This window comes from Salvelinus sp. IW2-2015, linkage group LG36 (genome assembly GCF_002910315.2).
Source record: "Salvelinus sp. IW2-2015 linkage group LG36, ASM291031v2, whole genome shotgun sequence".
Classification (NCBI taxonomy): domain Eukaryota; kingdom Metazoa; phylum Chordata; class Actinopteri; order Salmoniformes; family Salmonidae; genus Salvelinus; species Salvelinus sp. IW2-2015.
Window position 1 is genome coordinate 10778733 of NC_036875.1, and position 18994 is coordinate 10797726.

An 18994-nucleotide genomic window follows, 5' to 3' on the forward strand; every position below is an offset into this window, starting at 1 on the left:
GTTTGCATTTTACATCAGATTTTTTTATTAAACATGTGACAATGATTTGAGAAACGAAAACGTAATTATTGAAATGAAACTGTTCCACGAAAATGTGCATATAAATATCCATAATTGGCACGCAGATCGGGTGTGTGCACACATAGGAGGTCCAGTGAAAAAACAGGCTCGCCTACGAAAATCAAATGCCCGTCCAACTGATTAGTTCTGGCGCCGGGTCTGGGGGGGGGGTATTTCTGTCTGTAATAAAACCCTTTTGTGTGGGGAAAACTCATTCTGATTGGCTGGGCCTGGCTCCCCAGTGGGTGGGCCTRTGCACCCCTGCCCAGTCCAGTGAAATCCATAAATTAGGGCCTTATTAATTTATTTAATTGACCGATTTCCCTATATGAACTGTAACTCAGTCAAATATTTGAAATTGTTGCATGTTGCGTTTATATTTTCTCTTGCCTACTTTTGAAAAAGGTCAAAGGTAATCGAGGAAACTCATTCGCCACTCACGTGTCATCAGGCAAATTACATTTACAGACAGGGGATCACCAAATACATGTTTRAAGGGCTATAAACAAGTGAAGTTAGTTGTGCAAGACATTTTATAAATAAAACATATCAGTAGCATGTTGTTTTTAAGCGTGTGTATGGTTTTCAAAACGTTTTCAAGACCAGACCGGGGTCTGGGGTTTGAGAAGTCAATGAGAGAAAGGAACAATTCTTCCTTAGTTGTTCATTTTCTCGAAATCTATAGGCACAACCTAGATTTGAGGCAATGTCTTTGGTAGTAGAACATGTTATTACCCCAACCTCATGAAAGTGACACGTTTTGATTTTCGTCAAAAACAACTTTATATCGAAGGAGTGCCTTTGAGTTGACGGCCTGCACATGCGCAGTTCGGTTCGAGAGACCGTTATACCCGATGACGTGTTTCCTACGTATCAGTTTAGCTAATCAACGTCGCCATGACATCACCTACGAGTGTGATCGGGGATTTATTTTGGACAAGCAGCTTTAGTCTATCTTCATACTGTACTGTCTTTAATGAAMCTCTGTGGGAGGACCGTCTTCCGTTTGCCTACGAACGAAATCCACTCGTCCACTGGTCGTCACTAGTTACCACAGCCACAAAGTYATAGACCCCGCCTATTTCTAMAATKTATCTTCTTCAAATTGTTGTTTTCATGAATTTAATATAGACATTTTTACTTTGTGGTAACTAGTGTAAACCTCAACCACTTAGAATCGGTTTAAGGGTCACAGCCTAAAGATGGGAACCTAGGTTACTTTTGTCCAAACAAGAAAACCCGAAAAAGTAGCCACAAGCGTCCTCTTCTCACAGCCTTTGTGCCAAAGAACCACAAGCGCGGCATGCGGGTGGGGTCAGTATTTTACATTCAGCGTGTTTGGTGCGCCACCTTGTGAAACATTATTGTTAAACCAATGATTTTCAACTTCCTCTACAATTTAAAAATGGCGTTGGTGGTTGTCAAGTAAACGAAAGACGCATACTGGTGCTTGTAAGATGGCAAAAAATKTACCTATAATCGGTTTCTATCTTGCCTTTTAAGAGTACATGTGGCCGCAGTATTCAGTTAAATATTTAAGATCTATTTCATTGCTGCAGTTTGAGGTGAAACGTTGCCATGGCAGAAATGGAGGACGAAGAGTCAATGCTGGTAAGTGTTGTAGTGTTGCGCTGTAGCCAATTTCTATTTGTACTGAGACATGTTCACCTCAACGTATACAATAAAGCAACACATCACCGTGTAGCCTGTTTAGCTTGTTKAGAATGTCAAGCTGCAGTGTAGCCTACTTGGTTCTTTCAAAGTTCTGAAAATAAAAACGCACAGTTAAACATCCTGCCTGGCAGATAAGGTTATGATGACATGCAAGTGACATTTATTATAAAAACGTGTAAGGTATTTATTTATTCTCACAGAATAAGGGGCAAAACATTSAGGATAAAGCTCCTACGTTATTCAGGTTATGAATGGTCTTCATCAGCATATTGGTTACATTGTTGAATAAACACACGACTTCCCATCAGTAACACAGGCCAACTTGGACATGGAGGATATTACGTACAAGTATTGTCATGCTGACCGTTTGCATTCCATAAGTTTTTATTTTTATCAGCACAATGTTGGTTTACAGCCTACTTTGATTTACTCAGGTATTTTCTGAAATGTTTTTGTGGTTTTGATCTCTGCCATAAATTAAGCTATTTTCTATCACAGCTCTACATTTCATGTTTTTGTTCCCAGGCCTTGATCAACTACTATTGCCACGAGAAGTATTTCAATCATGTATTAAATGCTGCAGCTGTGGCACAGAGGAAATTCAGCAATGATCCAATCTTCAGCTTTTTCCATGCCTACAGCACCCTGATGCAAGGTAAATGAGTACTCCATTGCTTAGTTTAAAACAATTAAATAAAGCAGCAACAGGGAGGTCCACAATTATTTGTTGTTTTGGCTCTATACTCCAGCACTCTGGATTTGAAATGACACAACTATGAGGTTAAATTGCAAACTGTCAGCTTTAGTTATAGGGTAATTTCATCCATATCTGGTTAACCGTTTAGAAATTGCAGCATTTTTTGTACATAGCAGCCCCCCCCCACACTTMATTTTGGAGTCACTTTTATTGTAAATAAGAATATAGACTTCCAGTCAATGTGCTAACGCTAGTTAGCATTGTCTCACAAAACTACCACTAACTTTCTTCATACTGGACACAGAGACATAAAAATAGTATCCATAAATTAATCTGACATCATTGCCAAAATACCGAAGTATCCCTTTAACCTCATAGTCATTGTATCATTTAAAATCCGAAGTGCTGGAGTACAGAGCCAAATCAACAAAAAATCTGTCACTGTTCAAATACTTTTGGACCTGTATATCTGTTTCATGTAATATCAATCACAGTGTGTTGTGAAACCTGTATTGTAATGTTTAAAAAAAATGTATAACTGCCTTAATTTTGGCAGCAGCTAATGTGGATCCATAATAAATACAAATGATTTATATGTTTCGTTTTAGATCAAATTCAGGAAGCCATCCATGAGTTTGAGACGATAAAAGATAGAAGAGATATGTCCCTCTGTACATTCATGGCTCTTGTTTTTGCTGAAAAGAAAAGGCCCAACCCAGGTAAACCCATATTTGTCTTGATCCATGTTTATGTCTCTGTGTATTTTTTTTGTAGCTGAATCTATACACTTAACTTTTTATGTTGACTTCAGATCGAGATGTCATTCAGGAACTGGATGCCAAGGTGAAAGAGGACCGTAAAAGTGCAACMCCTAAGGGTCTCTACTACGCTGGGATGTTCCTCTGGCTTCTGGGACGAAATGACAAAGCAAGGGAATACATAGAGAGGATGATCAAAGTCTCTAATGGTTCCCGAGAAGTGAGTTTGGTTATGTTTCTCTCAACTTGTATCAAATATTTTTTTTCTTTTGAAGATGCATTTGCAAAAACTTACGAAGTCTGCAAGTGTCACTGTATACATACCTCAAACAGTTAAATGGATGAAATTATGCCCACTATAGGGTTGCCTATGGATGGCCTTTGTCAGCACTAGGCTATTTGAGAATTTGTTTTAGGAGCATTTTGAGTGGAATTACTTGAAAACCAGGTAGAGGTCTACTCTGATTTATATTTGTCTACCCTTCTAACATTTGGATTAATGTCTGTTGTTCAGGGGATTATCCTTAAAGGCTGGATAGATCTGACCTCTGGTAAGGATGCATATGCCAAGAAGGCTGGGAAATACTTTGACGAAGGCCTGAAAGAGAAAGCAGATGTTTTYGCTCTGATGGGAAAGGTAAGAAGGCACACAACCCTTGTGTTGCCATGAATAGATTACTTCACTTGCAATGAGAAGAGATGTTAAGATATTGGAGACATTGTTGAGGTCTTTGTCACGTCTCATATTTCATGTGGCACCTAGTTATTGTGCCTGCATGATAATCCCCCATTGTGCTGGATTCTCTGTATCCCACAACCTCACTAGGATGACCGAGGCTATTATTCACTAACACAACCTGTTTCTCAATTTGTACCATATCTTGAATATTGAATGGACCGTTTTGAAATGCCAATGCTCTATGTTGCCTTATCTGTGGTAATACAGTGAGACCAATTGTTAGCTTGCTATCTTTTGCTCTTTGTGGAGAGTAATTTGCTTTTGAAACAGATGTACAACAGTGCATTTTACTTTCCCTCAACATGTCCATAAATTGTGTGATATTTTATCTGTTTCAGGCACATTACTATGAGTATCGGCATAATTATTCTGGAGCTTTGGAGACAGTCAACCAAGTGATTGTTAGTTTCCCTGGGTTCCTTCCTGCCTTTATCAAGAAGATGAAGCTTCTATTGACGCTGCAGGACTGGGAGCAAACTGTAGATGCAGCACAGAGGTATAGTATCTCATATTAGAGGTGATTTTGCTCTAGAATTTCTGTTTTCTTGTTACTTAAGCTAATGACACTGGAAATAATAGCTGGCTTTAATCTTAGTTTGTAAAGATTTGTTTGGATCAAATAAATACGTTCATTGATGGATTTGGTCAATCAATAGCAGCCATATAAAGAACGAGCCAGTCAGCCTTTGCAAGTGGCCCGTATTGAAGTGCAAATTAAAATGGAGCGTGATGCCTGGAACCAGTGGCATAATGACTGAGCCATTGTTCCTGACTGCTCGCCCGCTGGACCCTGGCCAGAGCCAGGGAATATGAAAAGGCTTTTGAGCTGAAGCGCTAGAGCCACACGTTTCCCAGGATGCACTTCTCCAGGTTCTATGAACTGCAGGAAGGAGGATCACTCAGGTGGAGCCCATTTCTAAGGGGACTAAGCCCAAGGCCAGAGCCACTGGTTTAGCCCTGCTTAGCCATAGCTCTTTGAACAGGAATGGACACATGCAGTGCACAGTCCGGTTCTCTCTTTTCTCATTGTCTAAGTGGGTGTTCTTCCTTAGATTGTATTCTCTCTCCCTTTCCTCCAGCCTTGTCGGGCATATAAGCCATCATGGGAAGAAACGAATACAATACTCTGACAACACCACATTTTCATTAGCATCAAACAAACAGTGCTGATCATTAAAGAGATGTTTCCTGTCCCATTCTAGGCTCTTGCAGAGGGATAAAAACAACCTAGAAGCCCTGAGAATGCTCGCTCTTCACTCCTTATGCAGAGAGGGGGACATCACAGAGGTAATTTCCAAACATTAAGAGTTAAAGGGATGGTTCGGGATTTTGGCAATGAAGCCCTTTATATATTTCCCCAGAGTCAGATGAACTCGTGGATACCATTTTTTATATCTCTGCTTCCAGTATGAAGAAAGTTAGAGGTAGTTTCGAGCCACTGCTAACTAGCGTTGCCGCAAAGACTGGAAGTCTTAGGGATCAGCTAGCATGCACTTCAACCTGTCACCACACAACTACGTGTGAATGGTACATAATGATTCCCATGATGTGTACGTGGTCAAATGGGATACCCTTTTTACTTTTGGCAGTCACTAAATCTGCTCTCAAGTCTCGTCAGCAACCTGGACGCCCAAGAGCCTCACAGCCCAGAGCTTTTCTACAGGATGTCCTTGGCTTTCACACGGGTGGTAAGACTAATTTGATTTATTATTCGAGCRTATTGCATYTTCAGGATGCCCAGCCCACATGGGCTTATAAGACACTCTATTCAGTGTTTTAATGCTTTTTGATAAAAAATTTTTTTTACATGGAAACTACTGTGACTAGGTGTCACCTCTGAATAGATCGAGAACCCTTTCACTTCACCTTGTAACATTACAGTCCCTGAACCAGGACAATTGCATGTCTGACATGAGGTATACACAAAGACTTAACTCTGTTGTCATTTGCTAGTGTGGAAGAAATGAGAAAGTGATTCAGCAGACCCACATCATGGTGGACAGAGCCTTCTCCCAGGCCCAAGGGGATTCTGATCTGGCCACAGAGCTGGGCTACCAGTTTGTTCTGCAGGGAAGAATCAAAGAGGCTATGAAGTGGTACAAGACTGCCATGACTCTGGACGAAACAAGTGTCTCGGCTTTGACAGGTGAGACAGGCTTCCCTGATTGTTTAGACATATGCCATAGATCTCAAACTTTTTAGCTGTAATGTAGCTATGCATGTAATTCTATACCTACAGTTGAAGTCTGAAGTTTACATACACTTATGTTGGAGTCATTACAACTCGTTTTTCAACCACTCCACAAGTTTCTTGTTAACAAACTATAGTTTTGGCAAGTCGGTTAGGACATCTACTTTGTGCATGACAATTCATTTTTTCCAACAATTGTTTACAGACAGACTATTTCACTGTATCACAATTCCAGTTGGTCAGAAGTTTACGTACACTAAGTTGACTGTGCCTTTAAACAGCATGGAAAATTCCAGAAAATTATGTCATGGCTTTAGAAGCTTCTGATAGGCTAATTTACATAATTTGAGTCAGTTGAAGKCGTACCTGTGGATGTTTTTCAAGGTCTACCTTCAAACTTCAAACTCAGTGCCTCTTTGCTTGACATCATGGGAAAATCAAAAGAAATCAGCCAAGACCCCAGAAAAAAATTGGAGACCTCCACAAGTCTGGTTCATCCTTGGGAGCAATTTCCAAACGCCTGAAGGTACCACGTTCATCTGTACAAACAATAGTATGCAAGTATAAACAGCATGGGACCACACAGCCGTCATACCGCTCAGGAGGAAGACGCGTTCTGTCTACTAGAGATGAACTTACTTTGGTGTGAAAATGTATTTTATTTGACCTTTATTTAACCTATTAGTGATCCCTTCACGCGCCAATCCCTKTAGCGGGTTCGATTTGACAACATCCAGTGAAATTTCAGAGCGCCAAATTCAAACTACAGAAATATCAATATTCAACATTCACAAAAATATWAGTAATACATCAAAATAAAGCTTAACTTCTTGTTAATCCAGCCGCCATGTCAGATTTCAAAAAGGCTTTACGGCGAAAGCAGACCATGCAATTATCTGAGGACAGYGCCCTGCATACAAACACATGAAAATAATTTTTCAGCCAGGCAGGTGCGACACAAAAGTCAGAAATAACGATATAATAAATTCCTTACCTTTGAAGATCTTCTTTTTACAATCCCAAATGTCTCAGTGACACAATGAATGGTCGTTTTGTTCGATAAATTCCTTCTTTATATCCCCAAAATGTCCATTTATTTGGTGCGTTTGATTCAGAAATACACCGGTTCCAACTCGCCCAACATGACTACAAAGTATCTAATAAGTTACCTGTAAACTTGGTCCAAACATTTCAAGCAACGTTCCTAATCCAACCTCAGGTATCCTAAAATGTAAATAATCGATAAAATTTAAGACGGGATAATCTGTTTCCAATACCGATGAAAAATAACACGGAGCGCACTCCTGTTCACGCACACRAAAATAGTAGGGACCTTCAGAGTGACACATGGAATGAATAGCACTACTTCTTCATTTCTCAAAAGAAAAACATCGACCAATTTCTTAAGACTTGACATCTAGTGGAAGCCACAGGAACTGCAACCAGGTTCCTAATAATACGGGTATCTATTTATCTTTATTTAACTAGGCAAGTCAGTTAAGAAGAAAATCATATTTTCAATGACAGCCTAGGAACAGTGGGTTAACTGCCTTGTTCAGGGACAGAACGACAGATTTTCACCATGTCAGCTTGGGGATTCGATCTTCGGTTACTAGAACAACAGCAAAGTGTCACGGCCGTCAAAAGAAGTGGACCAAAGTCCAGCGTGGTGAGCGTACATTTTCCTTTTTATTTAAAATGTCGCCAACAAAACAACAAACGAACGAAACAACCGTGAAGCTTACAGGGCTATAGTGCCACAAACAAAGTTAACTACCCACAATCACAGGTGGGAAAAAGGGCTGCCTAAGTATGATTCCCAATCAGAGACAACGATAGACAGCTGTCCCTGATTGAGAACCATACCCGGCCAAAACATAGAAACACAAAATCATAGAAGTAAAGGCCATAGAATGCCCACCCAAATCACACCCTGACCAAACCAAAAAGAGACATAAAAAAGGCTCTCTAAGGTCAGGGCGTGACACAAAGGACCTTGTGACGATGCTGGAGGAAACGGGTACAAAAGTACCTATATCCACAGTAAAACGAGTCCTATATCGACATAACCTGAAAGGCCGCTCAGCAAGGAAGAAGCCACTGCTCCAAAACCACCATAAAATGCCAGACTACGGTTTGCAACTGCACATGGGGACAAAGATTGTACTTTTTGGAGAAATGTCCTCTGATCTGATGAAACAGAAATAGAACTGTTTGGCCTTAATGACCATCATTATGTTTGGAGGAAAAAGGGGGAGGCTTGCAAGCCGAAGAACACCATCCCAACCGTGAAGCACGGGGGTGGCAGCATCATGTTGTGGGGGTGCTTTGCTGCAAGAGGGACTGGTGCACTTCACAAAATAGATGGTGTCATGAGGTAGGAAAATTCTGTGGATATTTTGAAGCAACATCTCAAGACATCAGTCAGGAAGTTAAAGCTTGGTCGCAAATGGGTCTTCCAAATGTTGACAATGACCCAAGCATACTTCCAAAGTTGTGGCAAAATGGCTTAAGGACAACAAAATCAAGGTATTGGAGTGGCCATCACAAAGCCCTGACCTCAATGCTATAGAACATTTGTGGACAGAACTGAAAAAGCATGTGCGAGCAAGGAGGCCTATAAACTGACTCAGTTACACCAGCTCTGTCAGGAGGAATGGGCCAAAATTCACCCAACTTATTGTGGGAAGCTTGTGGAAGGCTACCCAAACGTTTGACCCAAGTTAAACAATTTAAAGGCAATTCTAACCAATACTAATTGAGTGTATGTAAACTTCTGACCCACTGGGAATGTGATGAAAGAAATAAAAGCTGAAATACATAATTCTCTCCTATTATTCTGACATTTCACATTCTTACAATAAAGTGGTGATCCTAACTGACCTAAGACAGGGAATTTTTACTCGGATTAAATGTCAAGAATTCTGAAAAACTGAGTTTATTAAATGTATTTGGCTAAGATGTATGTAAACTTCCGACATCAACTATATAGAATTTGGTAACGTTTATTCTTCATTATAATATTATAAACCAGCTATAAACAAATAATGAAGTTGTAAATCCTTTAGATGTAGATTGTAAAAACATCTGATCTGTATTTCCAGGTATTATCAGGTGCCAGCTGATCGAGGGAAACTTGGAGGATGCAGAGCAACAGCTGGAGTTTCTCACAGAGATCCAGCAGTCTATCGGGAAATCAGGGGTAAGGCTGATAGAGAGATATTGCTCTGTTCAATCCAGTTCAAAGTCCTCGCCGAAGTATTATATTTCTAATTCTACTTTTGACATTAATATCTAGTGTTTGGTCATCTAGTGAAGCTTAGTAGCTTTTTGGCAGCTTTTTGTTTAGGTAATGGTAGTTCTTTAGAAATGTGTGGGCTTTCCTGTGTTTGCTAAGCCCTTAACAGTGACATCAGCTTGGATAAGTAACCGGTGAGTAACAGCTGGTCCTGTGGATCTTAAGTATTATAGAGGAGACTCTGGGTACATTCCAAATGGCACCTTATTCCCTTTATAGTGCACTATAAAGGCCCATAGGGCTCTGGTCAAAAGTAGTGCACTATATAGGTAATAGGGTGCCATTTGGCACGCTCTGCTGTACCTTGGTCCTACAAACCATGTTGTGTTAGAGCTGCCCTACTGAGCTGAATACTGTTGTGTGAACCTGTTGACACCATTGGCATGCTCTTTCCTGTCTGTCAGGAGCTGCTGTACCTGCGTGCCATGCTGGCTGTGAAGAAACGCAGGTCACAGGATGAGGTCACCAACCTGCTGAATGATGCCGTGGACACCCACTTCTCCACACTGCAGGGCCTGCCACTGGGGGTGGACTACTTTGAGAAGCTCAACCCTGACTTCCTGCTGGAGATCGTCAAGGAGTACATAGCACTCTGTCCTGCTAAGGTCAGTCTGGAGAGAGATGTCTATGGATACATTTGTTCAATACATATTTTAAGGTTTTATTATAGGGGACTATAGATAAGGAGAGGAGAGAAAGGTGGAAAGATCAACTTGGGGATTGAACCCCGGTCTCCAGGTGGGGGGGGGGGGGGCTTTGCATATCTACAGATACATTTATAGAGATTACTGTCAGTCATTTCTGACACCACATTTACTGGGATTAACAAACAATACAAAAATGTTGTCACAGGTCGTAAATAGATTTTTAGCCCCCGTCGTGTCATTCATTGTGGTCTTGATCGTAGAGATGTGTGTGTTAGCCTCCAGCCCAGGGCCAGCCTCCTGCCCCTCAGCTCCAACACTGTGCCTCTGTGTTGGACACTGTGGTCAAGATAGTACCTGGACTCCTACAAGGTGTCTTCCTATTGGCCAAAGTTAGGTTTCAGTCTGGTGAGTTTCAACGGAATTGCATGTGACACAATTCTGCTCTGTTTTCATGCCAAGTTGTTCTCAACATGGCTGACAACAATTAATGGGTTTGATGGCAATGCTGATGTCCTTTAGGTGACATTGACTCTGCACAGAGCAGCCTCCAACACTGCCTGGACCAATGTCCCTCCCATGCTGAGGCCCACCTGCTCATGGCACAGATCCACCTCTTACAAGGCAACTACAAGCTCTCCTCCCAGTCTCTGGAGCTTTGCCTCAGTCACAACTTTGCGGTAAGAACAGCATTCCAGATGAACGTGATATTAGATCAAACAGAACTGTTATGGGAACATCCATCCTCTAATAACTGTGCTGCTCCCTGCCAGGTCCGAGAGCACCCTGTGTATCACCTTATAAAGGCCCAGGCCCAGAAGAAGATGGGAGAGCTCCAAGAGGCCATCCAGACTCTGCAGATGGCCATGATCCTGCCGGGGGTCCGCAGGGCTGGTGCCTCAGCCAAATCCAAGAACAAGAAGGTGGAGCTGAGCTCTGCTGACTGTGTGTCCGTGTTCCTGGAACTCGCCGAGGCCCTCTGGCTCAACGGAGAACAGGTAAGGGAACATGGAGAGAACAAGCTCAGCAACAGAGAGTATTATTCAATATATCTTGAGATATGCCCATCTTTCTAGGAACCGTGTACTTTCCAGGAACTCATGAAATGCAGATCCTCCATATTTTATTGTACTTACATTCCCGGTAGTGTTTGTCCATTCTCTTCTGTCTCAGTCATGTCGTTGCCCAGTGTTGAACAGTGAAGTCTGATTCATGAATGTGGGTTTGACGTTTCAGCACGAAGCCGCCAAAGTGATGCAAGACGCCATCAACGAGTTCTCGGGCACTCCTGAGGAGCTGCGTGTCACCATCGCCAATGCTGACCTGGCTCTGCTGCGTGGCGACACCGAGCTTGCGCTGAGCATGCTCAGAAACATCACCCCTGAGCAGCCCTACTATATACAGGCCAAGGAGAAGATGGCCAACATATATCTGAATCACAGGAAAGAGAAGCGCCTTTATGCCAGTTGTTACAGGTGAGGAACAACACGGCATTATAAAAAAGGCTATAGTCTGACCGTTAGGCACACAAGCTGTTCACTAATGGTGTTTGACATGTAGCTTAGGGTAACAAATAGTTTATTATTTCTTGAAACCACGTCTCTTATTCAGTGTACTAACCACATCCCCCATTGCTGTGTCAGCCCACCCACCCATGCCATAGCAGCAGTCAGTCCATAACAGTATGCAGGCCACAAGTTCACAGCAAATCAAGTGTAAATGTTCAACTTTATCCACTCATGCAGCAAGGCTGTAATGTGCAAAGCTGCCTGCAGTGTTTAAAAGTGAGCCGAAGGCCCATCACCTCATCTCTGATACTATACTTGTGTTGACAGAATTTTCCACACAGAGACACCGCTGGGAAGCCATTAAGGATGAGTGAACCTCAGAGCAGAGCAGACCCATGTCTGTATAATGTGATTGAATCTTATTCTAGATATTCTATGTGATATTTTTCCTGTCTTTCCTCAGAGAATTAGTAGAGAAGCTGCCCAGTCCTCATACATATCTTTTACTTGGGGATGCTTATGTGAATATCCAAGAGGTAGGTATGAAATTGAATATCCATTAATCTCGTTGTTGCCCAAAACGAGGCAATGCAAGGCTTGCAGGGTTTTGGGGTCTTTTACAGTAGTGTGTTCATAGGAAGTAGTATTATGCAGTGTTTTATTAATTCATGCATATATTTATAAAGAGTAAACATCTGTKCATTGTGCTTATATCTTCCTTCATGACTCCCTCACTGTGGAATGTTGAATCATCACAGTTAATGTTCGGTACAGCTAAATGTCACTAAGTCAAGTCCGTTTATCCACAGCCAGAGAAGGCCATTGAGATCTACGAACAGGCTCTGAAGAAAAACCCCAAAGATGGAGCTCTGGCCAGCAAGATTGGGAAAGCTCTCGTCAAGACTCACAATTACGTCAAGGTCTGTATACTAACTGGGGAGCTACACTGAGGCATCGGGAAAACAGTAGCTGCTACACTGGATGTGTACATTTTTGCCGCGCAAGCACGTCAAATTATTACAAATAAAACCAGAGCGTAATTTTACGCTAAGTAATGCAATCCTTTCACAGCTGTGCTCCTTATGCCCAGGTTTCTTTGAAATAAATTGGAGTGTCTTACATGCTGACCACACCGCCCACATCGCGTGCGTTGCAAAATAAATGTACACATACATGTTCTTCAATCATTGGACCCACACTGCTCGCACGCGTCTGCGTAGCCAGGTGCTAAAATAGAATTTGGTTCTATTTGTGATGCTTGATGCGCTGCAAGTCCCGCCTCTCCCATCTCCTCATTTGTTCTTAGGACCATATACCCACGTTGGTGATTGAAAGATGAACTGAGATCCACACTCCAGTCCAGTTGGTGGTGGTAATGCATCTTAAWGTTGGTTGCCAACCGCCATATAAAGTCCAAAGAAGAAGAAGCCTGAAGGAGGAGAGATTACTAGAAACGAACTCAGTTTACCATTTCTTCAGTGGATTAATTGTCAGAGTAGAGGACCTTGTGCATTTCAGGTAAAATAACAACGCAATGTTTATATCCCAGGACAAATTAGCTAGCAACAGCAAGCTAGCTAGCTACATTTCCATAAATGTTKAATGCTTTTCGACCTGTCCCCAAATTAATATACTTGGTTCCGAGTTCGTTTTGATATTTCAACCTACGTGTCCTGATCACGTCTAGTGTGGGTGGAAAAAAATCTACAYGAGCGCGATGGCGCACGCACTGCAAAAGTTACGTATCCAGTGTAGCAGGCCTGTAAGAAAAWATTCATTCAAAGATCAATCTATAGTAGTCAATAGCTGTATGATTCACCACTGTTATTCACAGGCAATCAATTACTATGAAGCTGCTCTGAAGACTGAGCAGCAGAACTTCCTGCGATATGACCTGGCTGAACTGCTTATGAAGATGAGACAGTACGAGAGGTGTGAGAAAGTTTTGCAAGAGGCTCTCGCCCATGAACCAGGTAAGCTGGACATCATTGCTACAGTTTTGAACATTTTGTATGTTAAATTCTATGTTTTGTTGCTGTTCATAAATTACAATGATAATACATAGTTACTTATATAGCGCTTTTCCGACTTCTCACTCGTCACCTTGTGTTGTTTTGTCTAGTAAATGAGCTGCCGTTGCTGACCGATGATTGTCGCTATCTGGTCCTGTTGGCCAAGATCCAAGGCAAGGTTGACAAAAACGAGGATGCTTTACTTTCCTTGCAACGAGTAAGTATTCTGATATTGTAAAAGCCATTATGCTAAGCAATGAGAGAAACTGAAATAACTGAAATATATTATTATGATCATTTCTAAGATTGAAAATCTGTCTCCTCTAAAATACATGCATAATTCACAACATTGCTATTTCTTAGCTATGCTCTGAGCCCAGACTTGTGTTTTCTTTTAGGCCCGGGATGTGCAGGCCAAGGTGTTGAAGCGGGTGCAGTTGGAGCAGCCAGACGCTGTCTCCATGCAGAAGCAGCTCGCTGCAGAGATCTGTGGCGAGATCGCTAAACACTACACGAGTCTTAGAGGCTATGAGAGAGCAGTGAAATTCTACAAAGAAGCTCTTGTCTATTGTGAGAGTGATGGCAAGGTCGGTGCAGCTGAATCAAGCCTTCAGTGTGTGCTCCCTGCAGCTGTATTTGTGAATCCCCAGCATCCCTTTCTTTCTATGCAGTTTTTGTATTTGMTCATTTGCATATTACAGTAGTTTATCATGTTAATAATCAATAAATGTTTATAATTACATTCAAATAAATTATTATGAATGTGTAAATGTATGTTTAATGCCAGCAGGGCATACTGCAACAATTGCTCATAGGAAATGGTATTATAGTTATGATGCTAGAACGTAATTGGTTAAAAAAGTTTAATTCAATTGAATGCTTTCATTGTTACCAGGTGATGCTGGAGCTGGCGCGGTTGTACCTCACTCTAGATGATGTGGATGGCTGCCAACAGCAATGCAGTGTCCTTCTGAAGAGTGACCAGGTCAATGAAGATGCAACACTGGTTAGTTCTATTTATATGCCATTTCTGTCAAGTCCCAAAGGAAAATCCTATTGTAAAACTTGATTGTTTTCCGAACTTCTCTGTTTCCTCGTAGATGATGGCTGACCTGATGTTCAGGAAGCAGGACTATGAGCAAGCCGTTTTCCACTTTCAGCAGCTACTGGAGCGCAAACCAGGTGTGACAGGTCTCTGTTTCTCTTAGGTCTGAATACACAACTTCCCCCCTGAAATAGAATTTAAATTGAGATTTGTAAAGCTTGAAAAGGAAGCGTAAGAACCTCAATGTAAATATGCACTGCTGATTTGACCTCCCCTGGAAGGGAAGTAATGTCTTTCCCATATGTTCCTGCCAGACAACTACCCAACACTATCACGTCTAATCGACCTGCTGAGGAGAGCTGGGAAGTTAGAGGAAGTTCCCAGGTTTCTGGAGATGGCTGAAAAACATTCCTCCAGGGCAAAGTTTGACCCTGGGTTTAACTACTGCAAAGGACTTTATCTGTGGTAAGTGCATTAGTCAAAAGTATCTTTAGCTAGATTGATTATGGTGTCTTTTTWAAAATAATTAAGTTGTATTTGTTGCCCAGGTACACAGGTGAACCCAATGATGGGTTGCGACACTTCAACAAGGCACGGAAAGACAACGACTGGGGGCAGAATGCTGTGTACAACATGATTGAGATCTGTCTTAACCCAGACAATGACACCATGGGAGGAGAAGTCTTTGAGAACCTAGATGGTGACATGGGGTGTGTTACATGTGCAGTAATTTGTTATTTTTGTCATTTTTATTAGGATCCCCATTAGCTAACGCTGTAACGCTAGCTAATCTTACTGGGCTCCAACACCAATTAAGAAGACATTATAAATAACCACAAATCAAGACTTCACAAACATTAAACAAGTAGACAATACAGACAAAATATCTGACAGGAAACACATTTAACATTCAGTTGATGCTTTCTATTTCCTGTCCAGTCATATGGTCTATCGCATTTCACCTTTCTTGGAGGTGGATTTACTTTTTGCGTGAGGAACATGGAGTTCCATTCAGCTATGTATTTCAATGAACAGCTGAATATTAGCTGTGGAGATGTTTTTTTAATGCTTACAGTGACTATACACTGAGTGTACAAAACATTAGGAACACCTGCTATTTCCATGACATAGACTGACCAGGGGAATGCTGTGATCCCTTATTGATGTCTCTTGTTAAATCCACTTCAATCAGTGTAGATGAACAGTTTCCTGCATGTATCAAGAATGGTCCACCACCCAAAGGACATCCAGCCAACTGTGGGAAGCATTGGAGTCAACATGAGCCAGCATCCCTGTGGAACTGTTTCGACACCTTATAGAGTCCATACCCCGACGAATTGAGGCTGTTCTGAGGGCAAAGAGGGGGGGAAGGGTGCAACTCAATATTAGGAAGGTGTTCTTAATGTGTTGTACACTCAGTGTATATCTTAGCTAAAACACAAATTCTTATGTCCATGTTATACTTGCTCATTTATCTGGCTGTCATTGATGTAAATGCACTTCCTTTTCCATTTTCATCTATGCTCAGGAACTCTACTGAGAAGCAGGAGTCAGAGCAGCTCGCCGTGAGGACAGCAGAGAAGCTCCTGAATGAGTTAAAGCCCCAGACAGCCGGTGGACACGTCCAACTACGGATCCTAGAGAACTACTGCTTTCTGGCCACCAAGCAGAAAGCCAACGTCGAGAAAGCCCTGAATGTTTTCACAGAGATTGCAAACAATGAGGTAAATCAACTCTAGATGGTGTACATAAGTGTTCACACACACACCCTTAGCAAATCTAACAGCACTACACGGGTGAATTATCTTAGGCTTTCTCTTTGCTTTACACTTTCTTGATGCTGACTTTGGAGGTTTCCTTAACAGCTTATTTATTGAGTAACTTACTATGTCTTTAACATAGTAAGATAACTTGTGTAAGATAATATCCTGTTGCGCAAATTGAATCCTCCTTGCTGACAAGGAAGCCTTTGTTTGCATTTTTGGATACTCTTGTCTACTTCATAGAAATAGAGGGAAATGTTAGACCTGATTCGCTGTAAAATGACACCGAACTAACCAGAGCTCTCTGTTTTAACTTAGAAGGACCATGTGCCTGCACTGCTAGCCATGGCGACAGCCTACATGATTCTCAAACAAACCCCTCGAGCCAGGAACCAGCTCAAACGCGTAGCTAAGATGAACTGGAGCATTGTTGACGCTGACGAGTTTGAGAAGAGCTGGCTGCTTCTGGCCGACATCTACATCCAGTCAGGGAAATATGACATGGCCGGGGACCTCTTGAAGAGATGCCTTCGCCATAATAAGGTCAATGCATACCCTTGATCAAAAATGTATCCGAATGAGTTTGAGTCACTCACGGTAACAGTCATTGTTAATTTTCACAGTCCTGCTGTAAAGCTTATGAATACATGGGCTACATTATGGAGAAGGAGCAGGCATTCCGGGATGCAGCGCTGAACTATGAAATGGCTTGGAAATATGGAAACCAAACGAACCCCACGATAGGTATGTTTAAGGACATCTTGTACATGCTGCCATTAGATWWAAAAAAAAAAATGTAAATATACAACAGTCCATGAATAGTAGTATGTGTTTGTCCCAGGATACAAGCTTGCATTCAACTACCTGAAAGCAAAGAGGCATGTTGATGCCATAGATGTCTGTCATAAGGTAAGTTGAAATCGTAGCTTCACATGTTATTTTTGTTGAATTGTGATTTTTGTTTACGTGTTGTCATTGAATAATATCATATGCATAAACTAAATATTCATGTTTTGTTTAGGTTTTGGATGCTCATCCCAATTATCCAAAGATGAGGAAGGACATCTTGGACAAAGCTCGGGCAGCTTTGCGGTCTTAACATAAATGTTTTAGCGAGAGAGAGTGCAGTGTGTGGGTGTATTATTGCTAAATCTTTTTTGATGTGTTTTGTTATCAAGCATTATTACTTAGGTAAGTATTTGGATGTAATTATAAATGGAATTTTGGAGGGATGAGAGACAGTGCTTTTTATAAACGTGATTACAATACAAAACACATTGTTGTAGAGTTATTGTGTTTTTCTTACAATGCAATGAAAACAGTGACTCTGTTTCAACACTCTAAAGAAAGACGTATTGCTTTGCAATAAATGTCACAGAGTTCAATCTTAATCTTAAATAAATCTTAATTGTACACCTTATTAACATGTCATTATATACGAGAGCAGACATGGTGATGTCCCAAATGTTCCTGGTCTAAAGTAGTTCACTACATAGGGAATAGGGTGCCATTTGGGACACTGATTTCGAGGTTAAGAATGAATATGAACATCCAACTCAGTGCCACATAGACTCGATCTAGATATGGTATCGTCCACACCGTTTTTATTTATAAATATACATACATGGTTGTTACTTTTTAATGAAGGGAAATGCCACTCTGGGAGTTGCCAACTTGACAGCACCCTCCCATAAGGAGGTTGTGGCTACTATTAAATGTTGACATCAAGTCACACACCCGATTGTCTTGTAGCAGTCCATAATTTGACATTCAAATGTATTTCTTTCCAAAAGTATTTGCACTGTTATCTATTTAGTTTAGGTTATAAAAACGGCAAGTAGCCTACATTATGCCAATTACCAGTGTAAGGACATAATATTGAAACGTTCACACACTAATTGAAATTGTATGCATTGACTATGTTTAGTAAAGCATTGATATTAAGAATCTAGAATGAATATWTTTTTTTTAAATCCCTCATCAATCTACACATCCCATAATGAAAAAGCAAAAACAGGTTTTTAGAAATATTTGAAAATGTATTGAAAATAAAAACAAATATCTTATTTACATATATATATTCAGCCCCTTTGCTCTGAGACTTGAAATTGAGCTTGGGTGCATCCTGTTTCCATTGATCATCCTTGAGATGTTTCTACAACTTGATTGGAGTCCACCTGTGGTAAATGCAATTGATGGGACATGATTTGGAAAGTCACACCTTTCTATATAAGGTCCCACAGTTGACAGTGCATGTCAGAGCAAAAACCAATCCACGAGGTCGAAGGAATTGTCCATAGAGATCAGAGACAGGATTGTGTCGAGGCACAGATCTGGGGAAGGGTACAAAAACATTTCTGCAGCATTGAAGGTCTCCAAGAACACAGTGGCCTCTCATTTTTAAATGGAAGAAGTTTGGAACCACCAAGACTCTTCCTAGAGCTGGCCGCCTGGCCAAACTGAGCAATCGGGGTAGAAGGACCTTCGTCGGGAATTGACCAAGAACCCGATGGTCACTCTGACAGAGCTCCAGAGTTCCTCTGTGGAGATGGGAGAACCTTCCAGAAGGACAACCATCTCTGCAGCACTCCAACAATCAGGCCTT

At 41.4% G+C, this 18994-nt stretch overlaps 1 protein-coding gene across 2 annotated transcripts; it reads left to right on the forward strand.

Moving 5' to 3' along the window:
- The first annotated feature begins 1126 nt into the window (after nucleotides 1-1126).
- ttc21b (tetratricopeptide repeat domain 21B) lies at nucleotides 1127-17664 on the forward strand. 2 transcript variants are annotated; one of them, XM_023981421.2, is made up of 30 exons: nucleotides 1127-1374; nucleotides 1620-1671; nucleotides 2260-2389; nucleotides 3040-3150; nucleotides 3243-3409; nucleotides 3704-3826; nucleotides 4267-4424; nucleotides 5131-5215; nucleotides 5518-5616; nucleotides 5882-6074; nucleotides 9224-9321; nucleotides 9822-10022; nucleotides 10340-10469; nucleotides 10584-10741; nucleotides 10835-11059; nucleotides 11298-11536; nucleotides 12033-12105; nucleotides 12379-12489; nucleotides 13404-13542; nucleotides 13692-13798; nucleotides 13980-14168; nucleotides 14477-14587; nucleotides 14682-14763; nucleotides 14941-15091; nucleotides 15175-15336; nucleotides 16155-16350; nucleotides 16708-16932; nucleotides 17013-17133; nucleotides 17231-17298; nucleotides 17411-17664. In XM_023981421.2, exons 2-30 carry the CDS (start codon nucleotides 1639-1641, stop codon nucleotides 17486-17488), a joined length of 3963 nt encoding a protein of 1320 aa, XP_023837189.1. In that variant the 5' UTR covers nucleotides 1127-1374; nucleotides 1620-1638; the 3' UTR covers nucleotides 17489-17664. The 2 variants fall into 2 exon arrangements, with proteins under 2 accessions (XP_023837189.1, XP_023837188.1); XM_023981420.2 differs by lacking the exon at nucleotides 1127-1374 and having other exon boundaries at nucleotides 1443-1671.
- Nucleotides 17665-18994: the final 1330 nt, after the last annotated feature.